At 37.4% G+C, this 23119-nt stretch overlaps 2 protein-coding genes across 3 annotated transcripts in view; one reads left to right on the top strand and one right to left on the bottom strand.

The window, feature by feature from the left end:
• The window catches only part of alphaSnap (Alpha-soluble NSF attachment protein), a 125253-nt gene that overhangs the window by 62409 nt on the left and 39725 nt on the right, over positions 1 to 23119 (top strand). The window lies entirely within an intron of this gene.
• Positions 1 to 23119, bottom strand: part of LOC145999868 (serpin B6-like) — a 35184-nt gene that overhangs the window by 3371 nt on the left and 8694 nt on the right. Inside the window, exons 2-5 of the mRNA XM_083137137.1 lie at positions 5683 to 5783; positions 3410 to 3589; positions 2464 to 2680; positions 1236 to 1450 (exon numbers count right to left, since the gene is read on the bottom strand). Coding sequence (XP_082993263.1) covers positions 1236 to 1450; positions 2464 to 2680; positions 3410 to 3589; positions 5683 to 5783 — 713 coding nt within the window. The remainder of the gene's footprint in view (positions 1 to 1235; positions 1451 to 2463; positions 2681 to 3409; positions 3590 to 5682; positions 5784 to 23119) is intronic.

Below are 23119 nucleotides of genomic sequence, written 5' to 3'. Positions count from 1 at the left end.
TAGTTGTAGAATCTTTCTATGTAAGAGCCACATAAGACATTGTGGGCCAGTTGAAAGTGATGGAAATAAAGGGAAGGATCATGACTTATTTTCAGCATCGTCCTATGTACGTACCTGCATGGAAGGCACAGGAAAGTTCAATAGGTGTTATATCGCCCTCCTAGAATGAGCTAAAGTTGCTTACTACTCTAGTTCTTCCATTTCCTTTCATGTATCTTCTTTCTATCTTCCCATCTACTTTCTCAGTCTTACTATCTCTTCCTTCTTGTTAACTTCCTATTTTCTTCATCACTCTCTTATCCACATTCTGTTTTCTGTCTCCTTTTCTTTTTATTATTCTTTATTTCTCCATATTCCTTCCTTATCTTCCTCTCTCACTTTCACACACACACATACACACATACATATATATTATCTCAGTTTCTTTCTATACCTCTTGGGTTCATCTATCTCTCTGTCGTTCCCTCTCTCATTCTCTATTGCTTCTTTCACATCTCTTTTACCCTCCCTGAATTGCATGTTCATTATGGCATGTAAATATGACGTAATATATCCTACCTAAGGGACAACTTTACTATTTTGACCCCTTCTCTTGTAAATTTTCCGTGCTTGCTGGCTTATTCTTGTCTCACCCACTCTTCTTCGTCTTCTGTCGAACCATGACTCTTTTCACTATGTTCCAATCCTGCTCTCCTCTCCGCTTTTTCCATCTTCTTCTATTCTTCCACCACATCTCTCATTCCATGTTTATGTAACCTGCGTTTTCTTATTATATTCTCCACTCTCCTGCACCTTCTGTTCCTCCTCTATATCTCTTTCTACCATGTTTCTGCTATTTTTGTTATACTCTACTCACCTTCACCTTCTTATGTTCTTCCACCATTCCTCTCATCCTTCTATCTTCCAATCCAACTCTCTTTTTAATTCTTTTCCATCATCTCTTCCCGGATTCGACACCCAGTGCATGCACATTGTGGTTCGGATCTCACTTTAAACTGTAGGTCCAGTCCCGATTGGCCTTACTGTACATTGTACTGTACCCAATCCTACTATAGTCCACTCTTCACTATCTGCTTCATCCGCTGATTTCTTATTCTTCCCTCTAGCATTTTCTTCAATGCAATACTAGTGCACTTCTGGTAACTTCTTCACAATGTGCAGGAAGTACGTTTTCAATAATGGACTGATCAGTGTAAAACAATATAATTCAATCCTGAAGAAACGAGCAAACTCACCTTGTAAGGAATCGCAGCCACGTGGGCGTTGAGCTCAGAGTCGTCTGCATATAGGAATGTTCCCTGAGCGCTCATCATGTGGACCATCACCTGCTCGAACTTCTTCACGTGGAACGGAAGCTGCCTGGACACCGACTTCCGGAACTTGGTCTTCCATAAGCCTTTGAAGTACATCCCGTTCAGCAGGACCATCGTTGTGGAGGGGTTGACTGCACCTGGAAAACGAGGTCTCTGCAGCATGGTTATCGAAAAACTAATATAATACTAGGGGAATACTATCCCCCACATCGCCTTTCACTCGAGCACTGGATGGAGACACAGTGGTTCGGATCCCACTTTACTGCTGTGCCACACTTTGCTGCCCGGGAACGGAAAAGACGTGTTGTTAATGGTACGCCAAAGCTTTCCAATAGATGTAGTAAAAGTGTTCGACATGATTAGGGTTAGCAATTGTTCATTACGGTAAGCATCACTGTCACTTGACGACCACCTGCCGTCTAGTTTAGAACTAACTAACCCTCTAGCCTTCTTAAACCCGAAGGTTTATGGCTGCAGCAACACAAGCCTTCCATCTGTCCCTATCCTGGCAAAGATCAATCCAATCTTTTCCATCCTTACCGATTTTCTTTAGGTCAATCTTAACGTTATCCCTCCAAATTCGTCTTGGCCTTCCTACAGGTATTTTACCATCAGATTTCCCAACAAGAACCTTGTAAACTCTTCTTTCCTCTCCCATTCGTGCCACATGGCCTGCCTATCTAATTCTTGTTGATTTAATTATTCTAATAATATCTGCAGTCTATTTTAGAACTATGAAACATTCTTTTGACTGGGAAGCAAATAGTTCTGGTAAACTGTTGTTAGATGTCAGTAGCGTCGCAGACCAGACGATGGCTGCAGAATACGTCATATAAGTTTCAGCCCCCTGCCTATGATGTTATATCCCTAACATTTACACTTTGTCCAAGGAATCTCTAGAAGAGCAAGTGAACAGACGCAATTACACTGCGCAAGTAAGGCAAGTGAAAGATAAAGGGATTGCATGGAATAGGCAACGTGAATGAAGCTACAAGTCGGTTGCAGCAGCGCGCACTGCTTTGCTCCTCCCGCTCGCTTTCTCCCATTCTCTGCCGTTATGCGCGTCTTTGCTCCTAAGATTCCCAAGACAGAATGTACCAACAAATTCTTTGCACTTGAACATGCCTCAACCAGTCATGGCGAGTCTTACCTTGTCGGACGATGGACTTGATGTTGCCGCCCGTCTCTTTGCTGATCCAGCTGTTGATGGCGGCAACAGCATGCGATCCGTTGTCTTTGGCGAAGTCTGCAAGTTGCACTTTGGCTGAGAAGGCGACGTCTGCAGATTCCTCGAAGCCGCTCTCCACAGGAAACCGCTGGCTCAGGAACAAACCGTTCACTATCTGCAGCCTATTCTTGCTGATCATCTGCCAAGAAAAGCCCATAGTGTAACTGTGAAATTTTGAATATGCGCGAAAGATTTAAATTGAATCATTAACAACTCAATCCAAATTGCATACTGTACAACTGTATCTCATTGCTATTGAAATTGAATGATTTTCTTATCCATATTACTTATGGTGTCGATTATAATTTTCAAGGTTATTAGATATATATTCTAGACGATTTCTATCACAGGCATATATAGCAAGACCGGAAAGTAGTATCCACTCACTGTGGGACAACTTGAAGCCACATAATACCATTGATGGCGGCCGCAACATGCCTTCCAAGGTACTACTCTGTTAAGATTCTTCTGGTGTCATTGTCTTTATAAGTCTTGGTGTAATTGCAGAAAATGTAAAATCGATTGTCTTTTGTTGAAGTAATTGAAAGTGAAGGTGAAGCTTTGCCAAACTATTTGTCAGCAGTTGGAGGCGGAGCCAAAATATTGGAGCAGATACTAACGACAAGTCTGGAGGTAACAAATGAAAGAGGCAGGCTGAAACTTGCAGCTGCACACACACACACACACACACACACACACACACACACACACACACACACAGACATACAGACACAAATATTTAGGTAGAATTTCATATTTAATTTACTACACACACTCTAGCCATGTAGGTCTTTAATCTCTGTAATTTATAGATTTGTTGAAACAATTAGGAACCAATCCTTTGCCATCTGACCTTAGATCTACTCACGGATAAATTCTTGTGCAGAACTGCGAATATTTCCTCAGTTAGTATTCTGTTGTGCGGCAGTGAAAGGGCTTCTACTAACTCCTTGGCAGTGTTGCCTTTTGCACCGATCAAAGCCACGAATAAAAGGGCTTGAACGCTGAAAGGTGACACCAGGAAGTTCTTGCCATCTTCGTTCAAAGCCTGCAAACGAAGAAATGAAATATTAAGTGTCTTGTGTCCTCACAGACCTTGATACCTTGCATACAGATAATGAATCCTCAAGTACTTAAAACATATCGAATAACTTATTACTAGGGCTCGTAATTTGAAGACCTATAAATTGCCAAAAAAGACCTAATAATATCAAAAAAGGACCTAAAAACGGAAAAAAGGACGTATAAATGTGATCCAAATTAATTAATAACTTCAGTTTTAATTACATATTTAATGAATAAAAAATACAAAATTCTGGTGGTATGGAACACACAGTGCGAAAAAACTGAAAGCTTCAAAACAAGAGAAAGTTGCCACTTACAGCGTGACCTTCCAGACAAGATACGGTAAGGGACCTTGTTTTTATCTCGTTTCAGGGCTGGTTCAAATATATATATATATATATATATATATATATATATATATATATATATATATACGTATATATTTCTTTACTACAGAAAGGATGTTTAAGAGGTGATGAACTGATGGTGATTCGAAGTGAGAATGGACAGTAAAAACGTAGTCGAAAGAAGGTGAAGTTGCAAAAAAAAGCCGTTAAGACCTAAAATAAGGCTAAAAAAGGACCAATAAGCCAAAAAACGCCGAAAAAGGCAAAAAAGGACAAATAAAACCCACCTTTTTCTGACCTACAATGACCTAAAATGAACATATATTATGTTGGGCCTCGTCTTCGGACACTAGGGGGGAAAAAAAGGATTTTTCCTCAACTTCCGAGCCTTACTTATTACCTTTATGTTACACCTAAAAGTAGACCTAGCTCTTGTCTGGAATTGGTATGCTAGCCCTCAATAGACAAAATTTCACTATATTCCGTTTGTACACAGACTTTTGTGAACAAATTGTGCTTGAATTTACTCAGTAAGTAAACATAAGATGTAGGACATTTTACTGAAAATGAAAGAAAAAAGCAAATTACATTTGTAATTTGAGCTGAAAAGAACGAACCTGGTTACTGAGTCTGTATTATTTGATCTACAAATGTTTATAAGCACAAGTAAGCAAATTACAATGGACGTATAAGTTTTAGTTCGTTTCGAATCACTAAAGTTTGCTCACAGCAAGAATATAATCCTAGATCTCTGTGCGCAATGACGTCACAAGTGAAAAAAAACACTCAACTGAAGCGATGTACCAGGGGAGAGAGAGAGAGAGAGAGAGAGAAATAAGGGAACTTTGAGAGGCAAGGAGACAGAAAGAAATCAAGGTGGTATAAGAAGTGGAAGTAAAGAGATAGTATAAAAGTAGAACTGGAGGTCAAATAATACGAGACAGACATAAGAAGATATATAACGAGAAATAGACATGACCGGTCAAGAGTAAAATTAATTAATTTTCTGGACGTTGATGCAGTAAATGAAAATATCAAAGTGGTTCTCTAGATATATCCTTTCTCAGTGCTCATGCAAAATTTGAAAAATTTCGGTCGACAGGTTCTCGAAATAATAGTGACCAAAGTTAACCCCATAAGCTTACACAGGCTTGACGATGAAAATGCTCAAATCTTCACGGGAGTAGATCACCTTAAAGGAAAAAGATAAGGGAAATGAGAAAGTAGAAATGGAGGACAGATAATAAGAGACGGACATAGGAAGAGAAAGAGAGAGAGAGAGAGAAATACACTTGAAAAGGTAGAGACGAAAGGGAAAGAAATAACAGAAAAAGTAGAAATTCAGACATTAAGAGAAATGTGCAGGAAAATAGAAAAGAGGGAGACAATGGGTGAAATGAATGGAAAATGAGACAAAATTGAAAGAGAAGTATGAATGAAAGAAAGTAAGAGACGGAAATTGAGAAAGAAAAAGAAACAGAGTGATCGATAGAGTGAGAAGGAAGAAAGAGACAAATTCGAGAGAAAAGGAGGAAGAGACAAATTGGTCGATAGAGTGAGACAGAAACAAGAAAATAGAGAGAGAGGAAATGAAATAGAGATGGGAAAAACGTGTGCGAGTGAGGTGTAGATAGAAGGCGAGAAGTGGTAATGTAGATGGCACTCCGATTGTAAACGTGAAATGGAAAAGATGGAAGTGTCCCATCTGTGTCGAATCGTGTAATCTCACCTGATACATGTCCAACGCTAGCCTTTCACTTCCATATCCGATCGTAACTTCTTCACTTGACTCACCGCCATTTGCAACCTCAAGAAACACGAGGAAGAAAGCTGGAAAGAAATAAGAAATGGGAAGAGAATTTGCACTTGACAGTTGCAGAGTTCAACATACCATTATGTAAAGCACAGAAGGCTGTTTGCCAAATGTAGCTAATATTATGGCTTTCGATGTAGCTTTCTTGACCAACAGCCAAATTCGTCTTTTGCAAAGAGTCATACAAAATGATGACCGTAGACTGAGATAAGTAAATACAATATCCTGAAACAATGTGCCTGATATTTCTTTATGGTGGGGAGAAGACTATGGCCGTATACAAAGGGGGGTTTAATGGGTCGAACGCCCCATTAGTTAAGTAAATTTTTTAATATTTTTTTTGAATATTCGCAGCAAGATTTGATCGCTGATCTTCAATCATTTTGAAAATATAACGTAGTTTAGAATTGGTCTACAGACAACATTAATGGTCTTAGGCTCTATTCTTCATGTACAATCAATTATGTTATTCATATCTTCAGAATAACTGTGTCAGCATTCATTGCGTTAAAAATAAACTGTAAAATGGCAATGACTCGCATAAATTTTCAAAAAAATAATAAAAACGAGCAGAGATACTTTAAAATACAGTATGTATGGGAAATTGAAAATAATGGAAAAATATTATTGAAATTGTTATACTTAGTGCACTTAAATATGTATACTAATATATTTAGAAATATCAATTCAAAAAGACAATAATCATGTAATTATTAATCAGTTTACCATTACTGAATAACACTATTAATATTACAGGCATTTACATTTTACTATCCTCGTATTGCTGACAGTTGATCCCCTCCCAATATTTCCATATAAATACGGCCGTGAAAAAGACTCTATTTTTTAAAAACTATTTTAATGTTTGACATTTCCGGAGCACACTCAAATCTAGGAGCCTCTTCCACGAAATGGACCCTTGCTTAATTTTTGAAAGCTAACGACAAAATCTGTGAAGTTTGTGTTAGCAGTGCGGTAGTCGAAAAATTCCCAATAGGGGATATTCCTGTAACTTCTTTCGAAGCATCGGGATAGTGTAAACCATATATACAGGGTATCCGAATTGAAACGCCCTAATGACAACTGTCTGTAACTTCACATGTATCTGATGTATCGAAATGAATTATACATTAATGAATATCCGTAGTCATAAAGTTTTTGTGAGTAATGTAGTAATTAGTACATTTAACACATTTAATACTTTTTTTTAGTACATTTAGTATATTTCTACATGCGCTCCACGAGTCCCACGGATGTCCAGCCAATACTCCATTTCCGGCCAGGTGGCCTGTAGCATGTGTGATGTGACTGTCCCAATGGCAACTGTAATCCTTTCTCGAAGCTGTTTCATAGATGTCTCTTTGGTTGAATACACTGGATATCCTCTGTGCGAATCGTGGGCGCATGTAGAAATGTACTAAATGTACTTGTACTAAAAAAAAAGTACTAGATGTGTTAAATGTACTAATTACTACGTTACTCACAGAAACTTTATGACTATGTATATTCGTTGATGTATAATTCATTTCGATACATCAAACACATGTGGAGTTAGAGACAGTTGCCATTATGGTGTTTCAATTCGGACACCCTACATAATAACATCCCCTTGCAAAGTCCAAAAAGCCGACCTTCGTGGTGGAGTGGTTAGCCATGGATGTTCTTTCTGAACGTTCCTTCATCAATCTCATCATATCATCACTCATCCTCATCTTTGCGATTAGCCTAAAATGGAAGAAAAGCGAAGTAAAATAAACCAAATCAACCATTCAATCAACCAATAGACGTACTTGTACAGTTATGGTTTACCCAAGAATAAATCTTGTTAGTTACCGTAACGTATCACTTAGGCTTATTTTAGTTTAGATGCAAGTTACAGCTATAATTCGGCTTATTTATACTAAAATGCATTGTCTACTTTCTTTACAGTTTATAGTGAAAATTATGAATTAATTTATGTCCTAACATACTGAAAACTGTTAATCGTTTCTGATATTTGTTTTGCATTCCATTTACATTGTTTCTTTAACTGTAATGATTCATTCGTTTTCCCGAAAATTAATGGTCTGTGATGAATAATTACAACTGAATGCAATAGCAGCTCATAAAACAAAACAAATGATTTTGTTACAGTTACGGGTATTGTAATCTTCGAAGCACCTTAACTCAAGCATTCGGTTGAAATTCGAAAGTCTTGAATTCGTGCAATGCTGAAGCAAGGTCATCCAAATTTTATAGATTAACATCAGAAAAGTGGGTGTGTACGAGACAGAATATTTCATGGAGATTTTTGTTAGTTTATTATAATTCACATTTCCATATTCGTGGCTCAGCGTTCAGTGACAGCAAATTCACAAATCACTACAACTATTGCATAGGTCTAGCTTGAACTCAGAGTTCTCTTCTCTTTGTAGTCATGCAACAGCTCACGTTTTGTTCTCACGTTACAAAGATGGATTAATTTTCGACACTACACTAGCGCCACCGTTTCCAGACCTGACCTTTAAATATATTTGCTGGGTACAAGCTTCCTCTTGGCTTAACATTCGACACTAGCGCCACCCAGGGACGGCGACAGGGGTGGGCACGGGTGGGCAAGCGCCTACCCAAAAATTCCTGTGCCCACCCGTTTGCCCACCCAATCAAATTCAATAAGTACATATACTCGGGGATATATGAATGATTAAATATTTAAATGTAACCTGGTGTTCATAGCATGTATATTTTACTTGTGAATACGTATTATCTATGCTGGAAATGTTCACATATTATCAACCCATAAAAAGCCACTTTTGTCATTGTTGAAACAAAAACTGTGATCAAATGAATACTTCTATGTTTAAAAGCAGCTAGTAGGCTTAGGAGGCTCAAAATTATGCAGGGTATGATCAAGATTAAATCAGAACTGCGTCCACTACGTATATATATTCCGGCCCGGCTATGGTTAAAATAATCTCCAAATAAACATAATCTTAGCGTTACTTCCACCAGCAACACAATAAATTATTTCGACTTTTTAATTAATATTAGAATAATTTAATCAAGAAGATTTAGTTAGATGGGCAGGCCATGTGACACGAATGGCAGAGGAAAGAATAGTTTACAGGATTCTTGTTGGGAAACCTGATGGTAAGGGACCAGTAGGAAGGCTAAGACGAGGATGGAGGGATAACGTTGAGATGGACCTAAAATAAATCGGTAAGGATGGGAAAGAATGGATTGATCCTGCCCAGGATAGGGACAGATGGAAGGCTTGTGTTGCTGCAGCCATAAACCTTCGGGTTTAATTATACTATAGAGCAAGCATGTCCAACGCGTCGATCGCGGGGCGTTTGTTGGTCGATCGCAGTTATCTATTGTAATTATACGAATATACGTTATTTGAATTCAAATTCTATAATGTATAGTGGCTGAGTAGGTACAATTTTTTGCAAAGATGAAAGATTAATAGTAGCTCACTGCCTGTTGTGACAATAAAAAGTAGATCACTGCTTGATTGAAGTTGGACATGCCTGCTATAGAGTATAATATAATTTTAATTAGCTCTGCACTGAAATTCCAGAAGTGTCCCTTTTTTTCATTACAATTTTTTATATATCTGTCATCAAATATCAATATGGTATACGAAATATCAACTTTATATTCGTTCTACTAATAAGAAGGAATCACAACAATCACTACAATACCGAAGTGAATAAATTTTAATAAATCAGTTATATATGGAAAAAGCTACAGAATTATTCAATTGCTAATGAGTGGCTTATCCTATTTAGAAATCCTCGTTCCACACATAAAGTTTGCCACATGAATCAGCCGAAAAAGTCAACAGAATCTGTAGATACTCGTACAGCTGAACTAAAGAAAAACAAGTTATGTCACGAAGTACCCAGAAGAAATTTTGTTAGTTTGTTTCTAAGCCCACTTTCATGCTCAGATAGGCTAATCGGGATTAAACCTACAGTTTAACGTGTAGTCCGAACCAGTGTGCATTGTGCTTCCACCAGAGGAGGGGGAGTCAAACACAGAACCTCTTCATTATAATGCGACAGCGTTATGCCATTGGGGAAAAATATAAAGAAAGAACTCGCACCAAATGTGGCATTTTATCACCACAGAAGATGCGTCTATTTTAAGAGGGTGATTGCCTGAGACAAATATTTGAGACTTTCGGAAAACAACGTCATTGTTCACGGAATTAGCTGCCTTGATCCACTAATGAATCGTTGTGCGATCGAAATTACCACCTCAACTTTCTAAGAGGTATAAACTAATTAAACTCCATTTTTGAAAGAGTAAGTTCTGGTTGATTTGTTTTATTGTATGTCGTTTTTCTGCTAATTTTGATAATGACGACGATAAGGTTCAATGTTAATTAGATGAAAGTAACGAAGGGGCGAAAACAAACACATGCTGACACTCAAAATACAAACCCTCATAAATTTTTACTTTGACAGTGGTTCCAAGCGCCAGGGACTCGTTGCCCTGAAAGAATAAAGTTTGCAGGGTATGCTGCACAGGATAGAGGTTGACATTCTAGTGTGTTCGAAATGGTCACACCATACAATCCAGTGAAAAATAGATGAAGTATTACTGGTACGATGATCAACTTCGATGAATTCCTTGTGTCCTAAATCATTTTGTTACCTCAAAAAATATGTTCATGTAACCATACGTGTATTGCTTCTCCCGCATTAGTAACATGACAGTTCAGAAAATGAATAACAACTTAGCTAATAATCTCTTAAATTCTGAACAGATTTCTCAATCTTACTTGTTTATTACTTATGACGAGTGATATTTTGTCAAAATAGCCTTTCATTAGCCTAGGGATACTTAACGGATAATGAACAAATAATTTGTTATCCGTGTGTGTTTTAAATCATTCCTAATAAGACGTTCGGAGCGGGAAGTGGGGGATGCAGTTCCCCAGCCACATTTTGCCACATTTTGAGCATTAAGGTATCCAATTCTTGTGTATTACTATTTATTGTCTTAGAATGTTGCAGAAATTTTGGTGTGGAGACTGAGAATTAATTTTTTGGAGGAAGCAATATCCAGTCTTCAATATCAACAGTAAGTCTAAAATTGGCATGGACATTTTTGTGGTAGGATTGAGTATTAAATTTAAAGGGGGAGAAGCTTTTGATATAGTGTTAAATCTTAGATTGTCCAGGGATTTCTGTACTGAAGAGAGAGTTTGAACATTAAATTTTGGAGACTGTATTTAGCGATATGGTATCCACACGTTTTCGACCCCGAACGTGCCAAAAGAGAAGCTGGAAAAGACTAAATATCCCGGGATCCTAAGAAAGTATTGACACCCCGTTAAATTAATACTCTTGAAAGCCTGCAAAGAAATGGATGTAAAAATGTTCTTCCTTGCTTCGCTCGCAATAATGTGTTTGTTACAACAATGCGCGTTCGGCGCTTTACTGAGGTGGGTGTGAATTTTTATGCTATAGCTGCATTACAAGACATGAGCGATATTCTCCATATTCATGAGTAACATCACTTCTTAAAATATAGTGCTTAGTGTTGGTATACTGCTTATTTTAAAGCAGGTGCATCATTTGTAACAAAAAGCTAAGAAAAAGTTACTTTCGGTGTAGGGATTACGATATAGTTTCAGGGCGCAAATGATATGATTTGGGGGGGGGCGGATGACATGGGCATGATTTTTGTGGGGATGCGCCATTGGCCTTGGGGGGATGGGCACCCCTGCGTATATTGTCCTTGCCCCTCAAATGTTGGCACCCAATCGCTGCTACTACAAACATTCAGATAGATTTGTCAGTTGTACAAACCTTGTAAGATAAGAAAAGTGACCCCTAAGGAGTAAGAGAACTCTTTCAGTCAAAAACTCATACGATGAAAATACTATGCTCAGGAACATGCATTTAAATTACGAGAAACTTCACGATTGTCTACCATCGCACTTTCTATCATCGTCGCCGAATACATAAAATCAAGTATGTGCCTTGTATTTGCAAAACAAGCTTAAACCTAATTCACATTTATTTCACTGTATTAACATGCATGAAAGAATGTGATTAGAATGTATGTCTGGGGTATGGCTGCGCATGGGTAAAAACACTTCCTTGAAATAATTGTGTCCATCAGAGATAAAACGAAAGGAAGCGGAACAAGATGCGAGAATAGATTAGAAAAGAATAAAGAGGAAAACAAGGAAAGGGAAAAGAAGTAGGAGGAAAATCGGGAGTGTAAGAGATACATACGTCTTACGTACACATACATGGTCTTACATTTATACTGCCCACCCTAATCTATCACTATGGAACTTCTGCCCACCCGGTCGAAAATTTCTGGCGCCGCCCCTGGCGCCACCGCTACCTGGAGGATTATGAAATATCATAAAGCTTTATACATAGCGCAATACCCCCTTTTTCTCCATTCCCATGTGTCGTTTTCTTTCTTTCAAAGTTTATATTTTTCTTGCTCTCTTTTTCTTTCTTTTCTTTCTGTGTTTTTATCTTCCTCTATCTCTTTCTATCTTTTCTTCTGCCTCTCTGTCCATCTTTCGTTCTCTTTTTCTATATCTGTGTGTGTGTGTGTGTGTGTGTCCCCTATTTCCGTTGTTTTTTTTCGTCCTCTGTTTTTCAATTACTCTCTCAATTCTTGTCTACCTTTCTTCTTATCTCTTTATCCTTCTGAGTGTAATTCTTGGGCCATTTCGAATAACTCTGAATATTTCTCATGTAGTCTATCTAGATGGGCGAAGTCACTGTTTTTAATTAACACTACGACAGTTCCCTAATGAAATCATTGTTATTGTAACTGAGAAAGAAGCATGGAAAGTGGATTTTATTGCAATAATTTCCAAACCATTCTTTATTAGAGATAGAACTTGTCGAGAGAAATCCAAGAACGAGATAGACGTCTGTAAAATCAAGACTTCACTATCCTTGTATCTTAGTTTTGGCGTCGCGTTTCTACGTTTTGGGTTAATTGCGACGATAAAAGTGATAAAAGCCCACGACAGGGTGTATCAAAGATCCAATGATGTAAATTGTAGCCATAACTAAATGAAGAACTTGGCAGATGATAGAAGCAAATCAAGAACGCAACAAAGAGCGCAATGGAAGTCAGCAAGGAAGGAAAGAACGAAAGAGAAGAAAAACAGGAAAGTTGCCAGAAAAAATGAGAGGGATAGTTAACTTTTGATTGAATTGAAGTTAAGTAGTTAGGAACGTTTTGTCCAACGAACGAATTTAGTTCAGACGACAAGTAGATTTCTTGTTGACAGAAATAGCTAGACATTTCGCACAAGGATACTTTTCAGATGCGGAGCGGTTAGCACTGGCGACGCCAGTGGTCCCGGGTTCGAATCCTGACCTGGACATGAGTGTTCTTTGTGAGCGTTCCTTCATCATGTGATCACTCATCCTCATCTTCGCGATTAGCCAAAGGGACAAAAGTGAAGTAAATTAGACCTAATCAATCAAACTTAGAAGCATTTTCTCTTTTGTTTCGTTTACACTAAGATAAACAACAAGAAGAAGAAACACACGCACACACATAAATACACAGTGATATACGCATTACTGGTCAGCATATAATACGATCCACTGATGACGTCCCCGAAGACCCAGTAAGATAATCCGCCCACTGTTATTCTAAAGCAACCAACAGAAACGTGGTGATAAAATGAAATGTTATTTCCAACAAAATATTTCCAGTCATCTCCTGTTGAAAGTAAGGTCCTTGTAGCCACTGTCAACATGGAGTTAAAGCAGGAAGTAGGGGAGAGTTGCCGAAATTGGACCACTTGGTACTATTTTGCTTCTGCATCAAAAACAAGACAGAGGAAAAGAACGAAATTGTAGGTATGAGAAGCACAAACTATTAGCTTTCACTGCATATATGTATTTCAACAAAACTAATATAATAGGGTACATAAACGAAAGTAGTGACATCGGTCCATTATAGGTAACTGGTTTCCTAACTTGGACCACATGTTGCTTAGGTTGGACCGCTCACAAAAGGCATGTACGTATGTATGTCTACGGTATCTAGACACCTGCAGCACTCACTGCACACACCATTGTGGTATTTACTCCACGTTCGCCGCTTGTAACAGCACGTACCTGTGATTTTCCTTTCTTTGCTACAATTTTTTGTGGACGTTTCTGGACTGTGGTAAAACCTGACTCATCCACGTTGAATATTCGGTCAGCTGTAAAACCAAAAATACATACCTTCTACTACACTCGTTCAAGCCATAGTCCCCATTATTGTATGCTGCTATAGCAATTTGCAATTCCATCTCTGTCCACAGCCCATACTTTCCCCGGTCCAATTTAGGAAACACGTGGTGGTCCAACTTAGGCAATTATTTCCCGTTAATAAAAATGTGACGCTACACGAACATACGCAACTAAACCCTAGCTTTACCACATGTAGTTTGTGGTTAATGAATGACAATTTTATAATATACTACAGGACATTTGATTACTTACCTCTAGTCTACACAAGAGCTTAAGATCAGAAGCACAATAATTGCAACACGAACAATGGAAACACAATAACAGCACTCCTACTTCGTCGAAAGTATCTAGTTGACTGACCGTTCAGTCATTTGTACATGGCACTGACGCCAACCAACTCACCTGTTTCAAATACTCATTTATAGGCAAAAACAAATGCTGTCCAACTTAGGCAACGGTCCAATTTCGGCAACCTTCCCCTAACATTAATGCACAGACTTATAATCACAGCGCGAATTAAGCTCTTTGCTTTGGGGGAAATGCCTCACTCGGTGGCGTATTTGCGATTTCATTTCCAGAGGTAGGTCTTTTAGAATTAGAATTAGAAATTCTTTATTAATGGGCGAAGTTCAGCCTGTGGCTGCTCTACCACTTATTTTGGAGTATGCAAGTCTGTATATATTACCAGTCAGTAAGCTAAACTCTTGCCTTGCGGTTGTAAGTACCTTGATTCTACCCTAGGTTAATCTGGTGTCAACATTTAAACAAAATTTAGAAACAGTATATTTACATTCTAAGAAAGACCAAACTAACACACACAAAAAGAGCTATCGAACTAGTAACACCGAAAACTTGACCAAATTTCTATTTCCAAGTTCAAACTTAGGCTCCATCTAAGCTACCTTACAACAGATTTGGTGGTTTATTAACGGTCCGTTCCAGGATTCGGCCAGGGAAGCTAGGGGAATTTATGAGCCAAGAGCTCGACCTAACGTTACCTGGTCTTGTTTACCCGTTGCATTTACCAATGATCAGATTCTTAATATCTACCTCTTGCAGATAAGGGAAACAAATATAGATTTTAACCTATTTAATTAATAAAGACATAAACCTAACATACTTACACAAGCAAAAGGATACACTTGTTACACATGATTGGCGCTTATCGCCACACACGACTGTATACTTATAGCACAATTCTGTCCCGGGTTCGAACTCTTATGCACACACTCTACCGTGTAAGTTATTGGCGCACTCTCTATTTCAAATCTCGTCACACACTGTGGCGGGTACTCTGTATTTCAAGTCTCGTCACGCACTTTGGAGGATAATGTTCCTTTTCGAGCCTAGTCGCACACTGTCCTCTCTTCCAAACTGTTTTCCAAAAACTGTAGCTTTTTGTTGATCACGTGTCCCCCTGGCCCAATGAAATCGTTCGGCGTTGTTTTTACCAAACCGTGAGAACAGCATCTCCTGGTCATTCCCTGGATCCTACAGTTTCTGCCACATGTTACATAAATTAGTTCGGCGACGATGGACCGTGTCCAGTCGAAGGGATACAGGGCTGGCTCATTTGTCACTTCTCCCATTCCTTCGTCCTGGTCCCTCCCTGGCTGGGAAGAGAAGAAATGCAGCCCACACAGGAAGAAACATAGTTCCCAACTTTCCGAAGGAAAGTATTCTCAACTTTGAGCAACATAGAATTGCTATATATTCCCGTTCCCCCGGGGAAAAATTTCTGAACTTGTGAAGAAATTTTTCATCATTTGTCCTTCACTAGTGGAACACCCTGTATATGATGAGATGAAACTGTCTTTCACTAGTCGAACACCCTGTATATAATCACACTAAACTTTGTTCATTCACTTGGTGGACACCCTGTATATGGTTCAGCTGGACTTTTGTCCATTAAGTTCTGTCACACCATGACATCTTCTTCTTTCTTCATAAGGTTGGGTAAATTTGACTATATAAGGTTGAAGGGTATATTTGTCTTCTCGGTTAACAAGGATTAATAACTGCCGATGTCTTCGCAAGTCGTTGGGATGGGAAGGAAAGAAGGATGGGTTATTCTCTCTTCTTTCTATCTGGAATGCCAAACGTCACTGGGTTTGGACTTCATAAAGTTTTGGTGTTCTCAGGTGTCTACAGAGGAAACAACTCTTTTGTCACTTTGAGTCTATGGGGAACTTCTGGAAGCTTTTCACAAATTACACCACGGCATGTCGATTAACTGGATGTGTGGGTAAGGGACACGTGATTTCTTCCGCACCACTGATGAGAGTTCATCTCCTTGGCGAAATGTTCAGATTGTCTCCGATGAAATGTTCTATCACCATCACTTCACTTAGTGTTTGTTTAGAAAGCGCTTAATCACATTTAATGTCAATAATTGTCTATCCTAAATACTTCATCACCATGCATTACGAATATACTCGTTTTAATTTACTTCATTTTTCCAAAAATTGCAGGATATATTATACACATACATCTTACTTCTACCGTTCACACATAGAGAGATAATGTTATTACACGTATCATGATTACACTTAGTAGAGAATTATCCACTCGAATATATTTATTGAAAATCAAAATATGAATGATATGACCATATCAAGTATATTAATAATATGATAATGGTGAACTCTAATAACACTATATTAAATTTCCTTACTTTATAAATGGTCATTTTGGAACCTGAAAAGTACATGAATAAATGTTGAATAAAAGAAGTAACATTAACACGAATTGTATACAGATAATTGTCTTTCTCTTTAGTAATTATCTGACCATCATGATGATAAATTAGACAGATTTTTATAACCCATTTTTATAATACCTCATACACGTAAACATAAAGAAAAAGATCAATAAAATACATTAATAAGCAAATGAAATTTCAACGTTGACCTAACATCAGTAAATTCTAAGCATAACATATGGGACATTTGAATATACTAAAATGAAATTAAAACATTTTGAACTCAATTACCTCATGAACATAAGAACACAGGTGTTGATTCTCATATACATCCACCTATAATTGAAAATAAACAAACTTCTACTTAGGTTTCACTTTAGAAACTACCAGATAACATATTTATTTTGAAATTGATTAGAATTATGATATTGAACATAATAAACAGACAAGAGTTCAAGATGTCATTTTTTTTTTTTTTTGAGTTAAAAGTTGACTTAATACTCATATTTTCAAGACATAATCTATCAGTAAAACATTTTTTTTTTTATCTGTTAATTAGATTTTTATATGATTCTTCATAGAAACTTAAGAACAAAATGCCAAAACATGACAATATGTAAATACTTTTTGCCCTAAGAATATTATCCGTATAAAATAGACTTATAAAGTATAAATGCGTCAATGATATGACCTCATTTTGGCCTATTAATATGTTCATATTGATTAGTTTAATTCTATTCAATAAGCTTGCAATCATCACATTTATATGTATAGTTTTTCTTTTATAATAAGCAAACAATATACGTAAGAGACAAGTTTGGTCTTCTCAAATTTACCGCGACCATCATTAATAATTTTTCTTTCTAAATAATTTATTTCAGCACATACTTAACCCTTTACCTTCACTGTCATTTCAAAGTTATTAAACTACTACTGAAAAACATAAAATATGCTGATAGCAGAATAAGTACTTATTGCCATATATATAAAATATCTCAGATATCATAATTGTTACTTGTTATTCGTTCTGAAACAATGGTAATTTTTCTCAGGCAATAACCCAAAATCACACCTTAATATTATGTTATTCACAAGTTTATCAAGAGTACTGGGAAAAGTATACATAACTTAGAACTAAAAACCTCTTTCTACCATCCATTACTTCGAAGAAAATACCTATATTTTTTTTTTTTTTTATAAATTGACCCATAACTAAATTCTCATAGATACAAGGACAATAGTATATGTTAGAAATATGTGTGTACACATCACTCAGAATATTTTTTCAGTACTTATAACTTAGAATCTATACTTCACTAGTTTGCAAATAATAACACATATGTGCATTTATTAATCAATAAAAGTTACGTAAATCATCTTACGGACTAAATTTCGTAACATCCTCACACAAATTAAGTGTTATAAATATCAAGTGTAAACACACATCAACTCATTTTCTTATATATAAGAAATGGTACTTTGAAATGAATATGGAAACTAATATGCTAACTTCATTGTCATAAAACTCTATAAAATTCTCTTGATCATTTGATCATTCGACCTAAGAATAAATTTGTCTTTCTTACTTCACCTTCTCTCTCACCAATTAGTAATTAATCACGTGCAGCTCATGCTTTAAGAAACGCGTTAAAAGTGGATGCTCACTTGCAGCATAGGCAAAGTTAGTTTGAATACAAATGTCTAACATAATCTTATGATCTATTCCTATAGCCTACATACTTAATACTTGTAATACAAATGCAATGAATACAATATGCATTCCAATAAAGATATGAAGTAATACTCAAGCAATAAAAAATACTCTAAGCAACCCCTATCGATACTTGTTTATAAAGTAATAACTATAGCACTACTGAGACTTCTAGCTACTACTAACTATTTTCTAGAATAACCCTTATTATTTATTTACAAATCAAAATACTAAATTAATATGATTACCTACAAAATTAAATTACCTTCTATCTGGAATCTCCTCTCTCTCTTTTACTGACCGACTTACTGATTACCTTCTTTCCTATTTTACAAATTTATAGAATAAAATAGCCTGGTCGCCAGTGAAAAACCTGTTCCTTTCACAACTCCTAGAAAATCGATCTGAATTTTAAACAAAAACAAATGACACTTGTTGCAACCCTAAGTATAGTTAACTAGATCAGAAGAGATGTTCTCACATAATTCCTTAAAATTAAAAATCTAAATATGAATATCCTTATATTGAAAAATTAAAATAATATGACACTTAAAATATACTTTGATTATATTTAACTATGACACTTGGCGCAAGAATGCTATCCTTCGAGCCAGATGTTCTTGAAAGAAACTGTGTCACTAGGGTAGACATCCCCTTTTTTCTTGTCGCTGTGACCTTCACTCCGGCCACCCCAGCTGACTGACCATTCCTACCCTTCAGGGGGAGAAACAGAAACTTCTCCTCTTTTGCCTGAAAAGCCATAAACCTGGCCTTCTAGGACCGTGCTATTTCTTTACACACACAATAATAAAATAATAATAAACATCACAAATATAAAAGAAAGTAACTAATTATATAATAATCTCAAACATTTACTAGTGATATAGTACGTACCAACTGCGTTATATATCTTTTTAACAACTAATAATCATTTCCTTGTCATGTGCTGTGAGTACGAGTGCGTTGTGAGAGAAACAAAAACATTGACCTGCGAGGGATGGTTGCTAAAAGACCTTTTCTTCTTCCTTTCCTTTTTCTTACCAATGTATCCAACACCTTTCTTCTTCCGAAACTTTAAATTAATAGAACCTTTGTAACCACTGACAAATTTATTGGTGGACCCTAGACCTTCTTAGTGTATTTTTAAAAGTAAATTTGCATTCATTGACGCTGCATATATGTAACTATAAAATACTTCCGACTTTTAATTTTCACTGCCGAGCATACCTCAAGCAGAATAAAACAAATTACATTTATCTTATGACATTGTGCACTGTTCAAATTGACTAATAATATAATTTTCCACTTGTGACATTAACATCGAAGCACATTTCAGCATGTAACTTATTCATCCTGAAATAAAAATCTTCGTATATTCCCCATACTCTAGTAAAATATCCCTACTTAGCATCGTTCCTACCAGCGGAACTCGCACACAAAATAAACCCTTCGCTCTCTGGCGGACACAATAATAAAATTCTTCGCTCTCTGGCGGACACAATAATAATAATTACTCGCACTCTGGCGGTACTAATGATAATAATTCTTCGCACTCTGGCGGTACTAATAAAACCAACTTCATCGCTCATTGGCGGACTTAATACAATAACCTCATCGCTCATTGGCGGACACAATATAAAAACTTCATCGCCCATTGGCGGATACAATTAAATAAATCTCATCGCTCTGTGGCGGACTCAATAAAATAAAACTCATCGCCTTCCTGGCGGGCACAATTATATAACCCTCTTGCTTCTTAACTATGTCACATCACGTCGTACCACTTTAAACTTAAATTTTACTTCAATGTCACAGCATTAAATTTTTCACGTTAGTTCAGCTTCCAAAAATGAAAATGTGCATACATTTCTTAACTCTTAATCGAAGTTCACTTATTTATGTACTGAATATTTCCTTTTTCACAGCGTTTAATTATCATACTGTTGGATTACGGGTCACCACTTAATAGGTTAAATCTTCATTCATCGTATAAACTGACGTATTTTAGATAATTTTTACTCATTAAACACATTACGACACTCTCACGTACACTCACTATCAGTTAAACAAAACACACTAATCACTCGCTTAATATCACTTTTCACGGAACACATTAAGCATTTAATTAATTTCACTGGTAAAATAACGCAATTAGCACATAAAATAAATTCTTAACTAACATTTTATGACATTTTACATCTCAATACACATATTCCTGTAGTGCACATCAATTGCTCTTACTCAAGCTTAATTAATCTTCCGCCACTTGGGAAGGAAACAAATCAGGTCTCATTTCTTTGATTTTCTTCAAATAAAATTGCCTTTTCCTAATTGAACAATTCCAAATCTTCATGTGACTGACATGCTGGTTGTCACGAACTTTTCCTGTAACGCAGTCGAGTAATGTGAACGTATTTGGAGTTTCTTGCTGCAAGCAAAAGTAAGGTCCTTCGTAGGTCTCACAGTATTTTTTGATCCTTTGATCTAGCAAGCTACTCAAGAAGTGAGTCTGCAGGAAGACGAGCTCACGTTCTTGTACCTCAGGTCTGTGAGCCCAAGCTTGGTTTTGCCTGGAATTCTTTTTGTTTCGAATTTCTGTAGCTCTGACTACCGCCATGTACAATTTCTCCTTCCACTTCATCTCCTCAGACTGGGATATGTTAAAGTGATCTCTCACGGCCTTGTCCAACGGAGAGTTTAATTGCAGTTCACTAGGTGCAACGCCTAAGCTGTAATGAATGCTCCCATTCAAGAGATTGACTATCGTAGGGACATATTCTGGCCAATCCTTGTGGGCCTCCTTGCAAAATATCCTCATGAGCCGATTAAGTTCTTTATGCACCCTTTCCACCAGGTTGCTGCTCGGATTATATAAGGGCGTGTAACCTATTTTCACCCCATATGAAGCCAAAGTCTCCACAAACTTTTTTGCCTTAAATTGGGTGGCGTTATCACTAATTACTTTGTGCGGGATACCAAGATGCATGAAATAATCATGCGTCAGTTTACGAAGGATGCTCTCCGTGTTGCAGCTGCGTAATGGGTATGCAGTTAAATACCTGGTTTTCACATTCTGCACAGTGAGAAGGAACTTTTCTCCCCTTCTTCCCCTTACAAGAGGACCTTGGATATCGATGCACACCACCATCTCGGGTGACGCCATGTCGTGTGCCCTCAGATTTTGTCTCGGCGGATGAGTATTGTCTTTTGTTCGTTGGCAGGCCTCACAGTCGTTCACATATTCCCTGACATGCCTTCTCATCCCCTTCCAATAATACGTCTTCATTATCCTTCTTATCATTTTTTCGAACCCAAAATGGCCTAAATTATCGTGATATGTTCGCATGATCAGTGGAGTTAACGTACAGGGGACACACACTTTCCATTCCTGAGAGAAGTGGAAATCTCGTGTCACAAGAATATCATTCTGTAATGCATAGAACTTCGTCCAGTTTCTACCATGGGTGGCGCCCCCCTCGGTTGCGCCTTCTAAAAATTCAATGATTGGCAGTAAATTGGGATCTTTGCGTTGTTCTGAGGCCAGAACCTCTCTGGGCACCTCCAGCATTTCATTCTTGAATGTGTTTACATTGTGAACAGTAATCTTTTCGGGCTCTGCTTCCTCGAAACTTCGTGAGAGTAGGTCCGCGAGTTGGTTATCACTTCCCCGACAATACTCGACATCAAAACAGTGACCTTGCAGCTGTAACGACCAACGCGTTAGACGTGAATTCCAATCCTTGGATGAATTTAACCATTGAAGTGCACGGTGATCACATATGACGGTAAACTTAGTTCCAGCTACAAAAGATCTGAACTTGGAAATACAGAATATTATACTTAGGCATTCGAGCTCCGTGATAGTATAATTAACTTCATAGGGCCTTAATGTTCTACTGGCAAAGTAGATAACCCTCTTTTCACCATTTACCCTCTGAAATAAGTATCCCCCTACTCCAATTGTTGAAGCATCGCATTGGATGTAAAACTTTTCATTCATGTTGGGATGATGCAGCGTCACATTTGCAGCTATTACTTCCTTCATCCGGATAAAACTGTTTTCTTCGGTTTCACCCCATTGCCACCCCTTACCCTTTTTCAAGAGATCGGTAAGTGGCTTGCATAACTCTGCGAAATACGGAACGAACTTTCTCAGCCAGGAAAACGCTCCGATCACTCGTTGTATCTGTTTCAGGTTTTTTGGCCTTGGGAGCTGCTCAATGGCGCGTACTCTGTCAGGGTGAATATGTATTCCCTGTTGGTCAATCAGGTGGCCTAAATAATTCATCTGTTTTTTACAAAAAAACGTTTTTTCCAGTTTCACTGTCATGTGCGCATCACGCAATTTATCAAATACAACACGTAAATTCCGTAAGTGCTCCTGAAAAGTCTCTGTTCTAATACAAAGATCATCCACATAGATGATTACATGTTCTGAAAGGCTGTTACCTAAGCACTTTTGCATGGCTGCATTAAACGCTTGAGTTCCATTGCAGGATCCGAACACAAGTCTCTTATATTGATAAGATTTTCCCTCAAAACTGAACGCAGTATACTGCTTTGAGTCCTCGGTAAGGCCAATCTGATGGAATCCGCAATTAAGATCAACCGTTGTTATATACTTCTTCCCTTGAAATCCTTGTAACGCTTCTTCTATTTGAATATTAGGGGCTTGCATGATCTTTTGGTGAACATTAACACCCCGCATATCGACGC

The sequence above is a fragment of the Lepisma saccharinum genome, chromosome 16 (assembly GCF_977018435.1).
Source record: "Lepisma saccharinum chromosome 16, izLepSacc3.1, whole genome shotgun sequence".
Taxonomy (NCBI): domain Eukaryota; kingdom Metazoa; phylum Arthropoda; class Insecta; order Zygentoma; family Lepismatidae; genus Lepisma; species Lepisma saccharinum.
The sequence above is the reverse complement of the archived record's forward strand: the minus strand, read 5'-3'. Positions and strand labels throughout refer to the sequence as shown.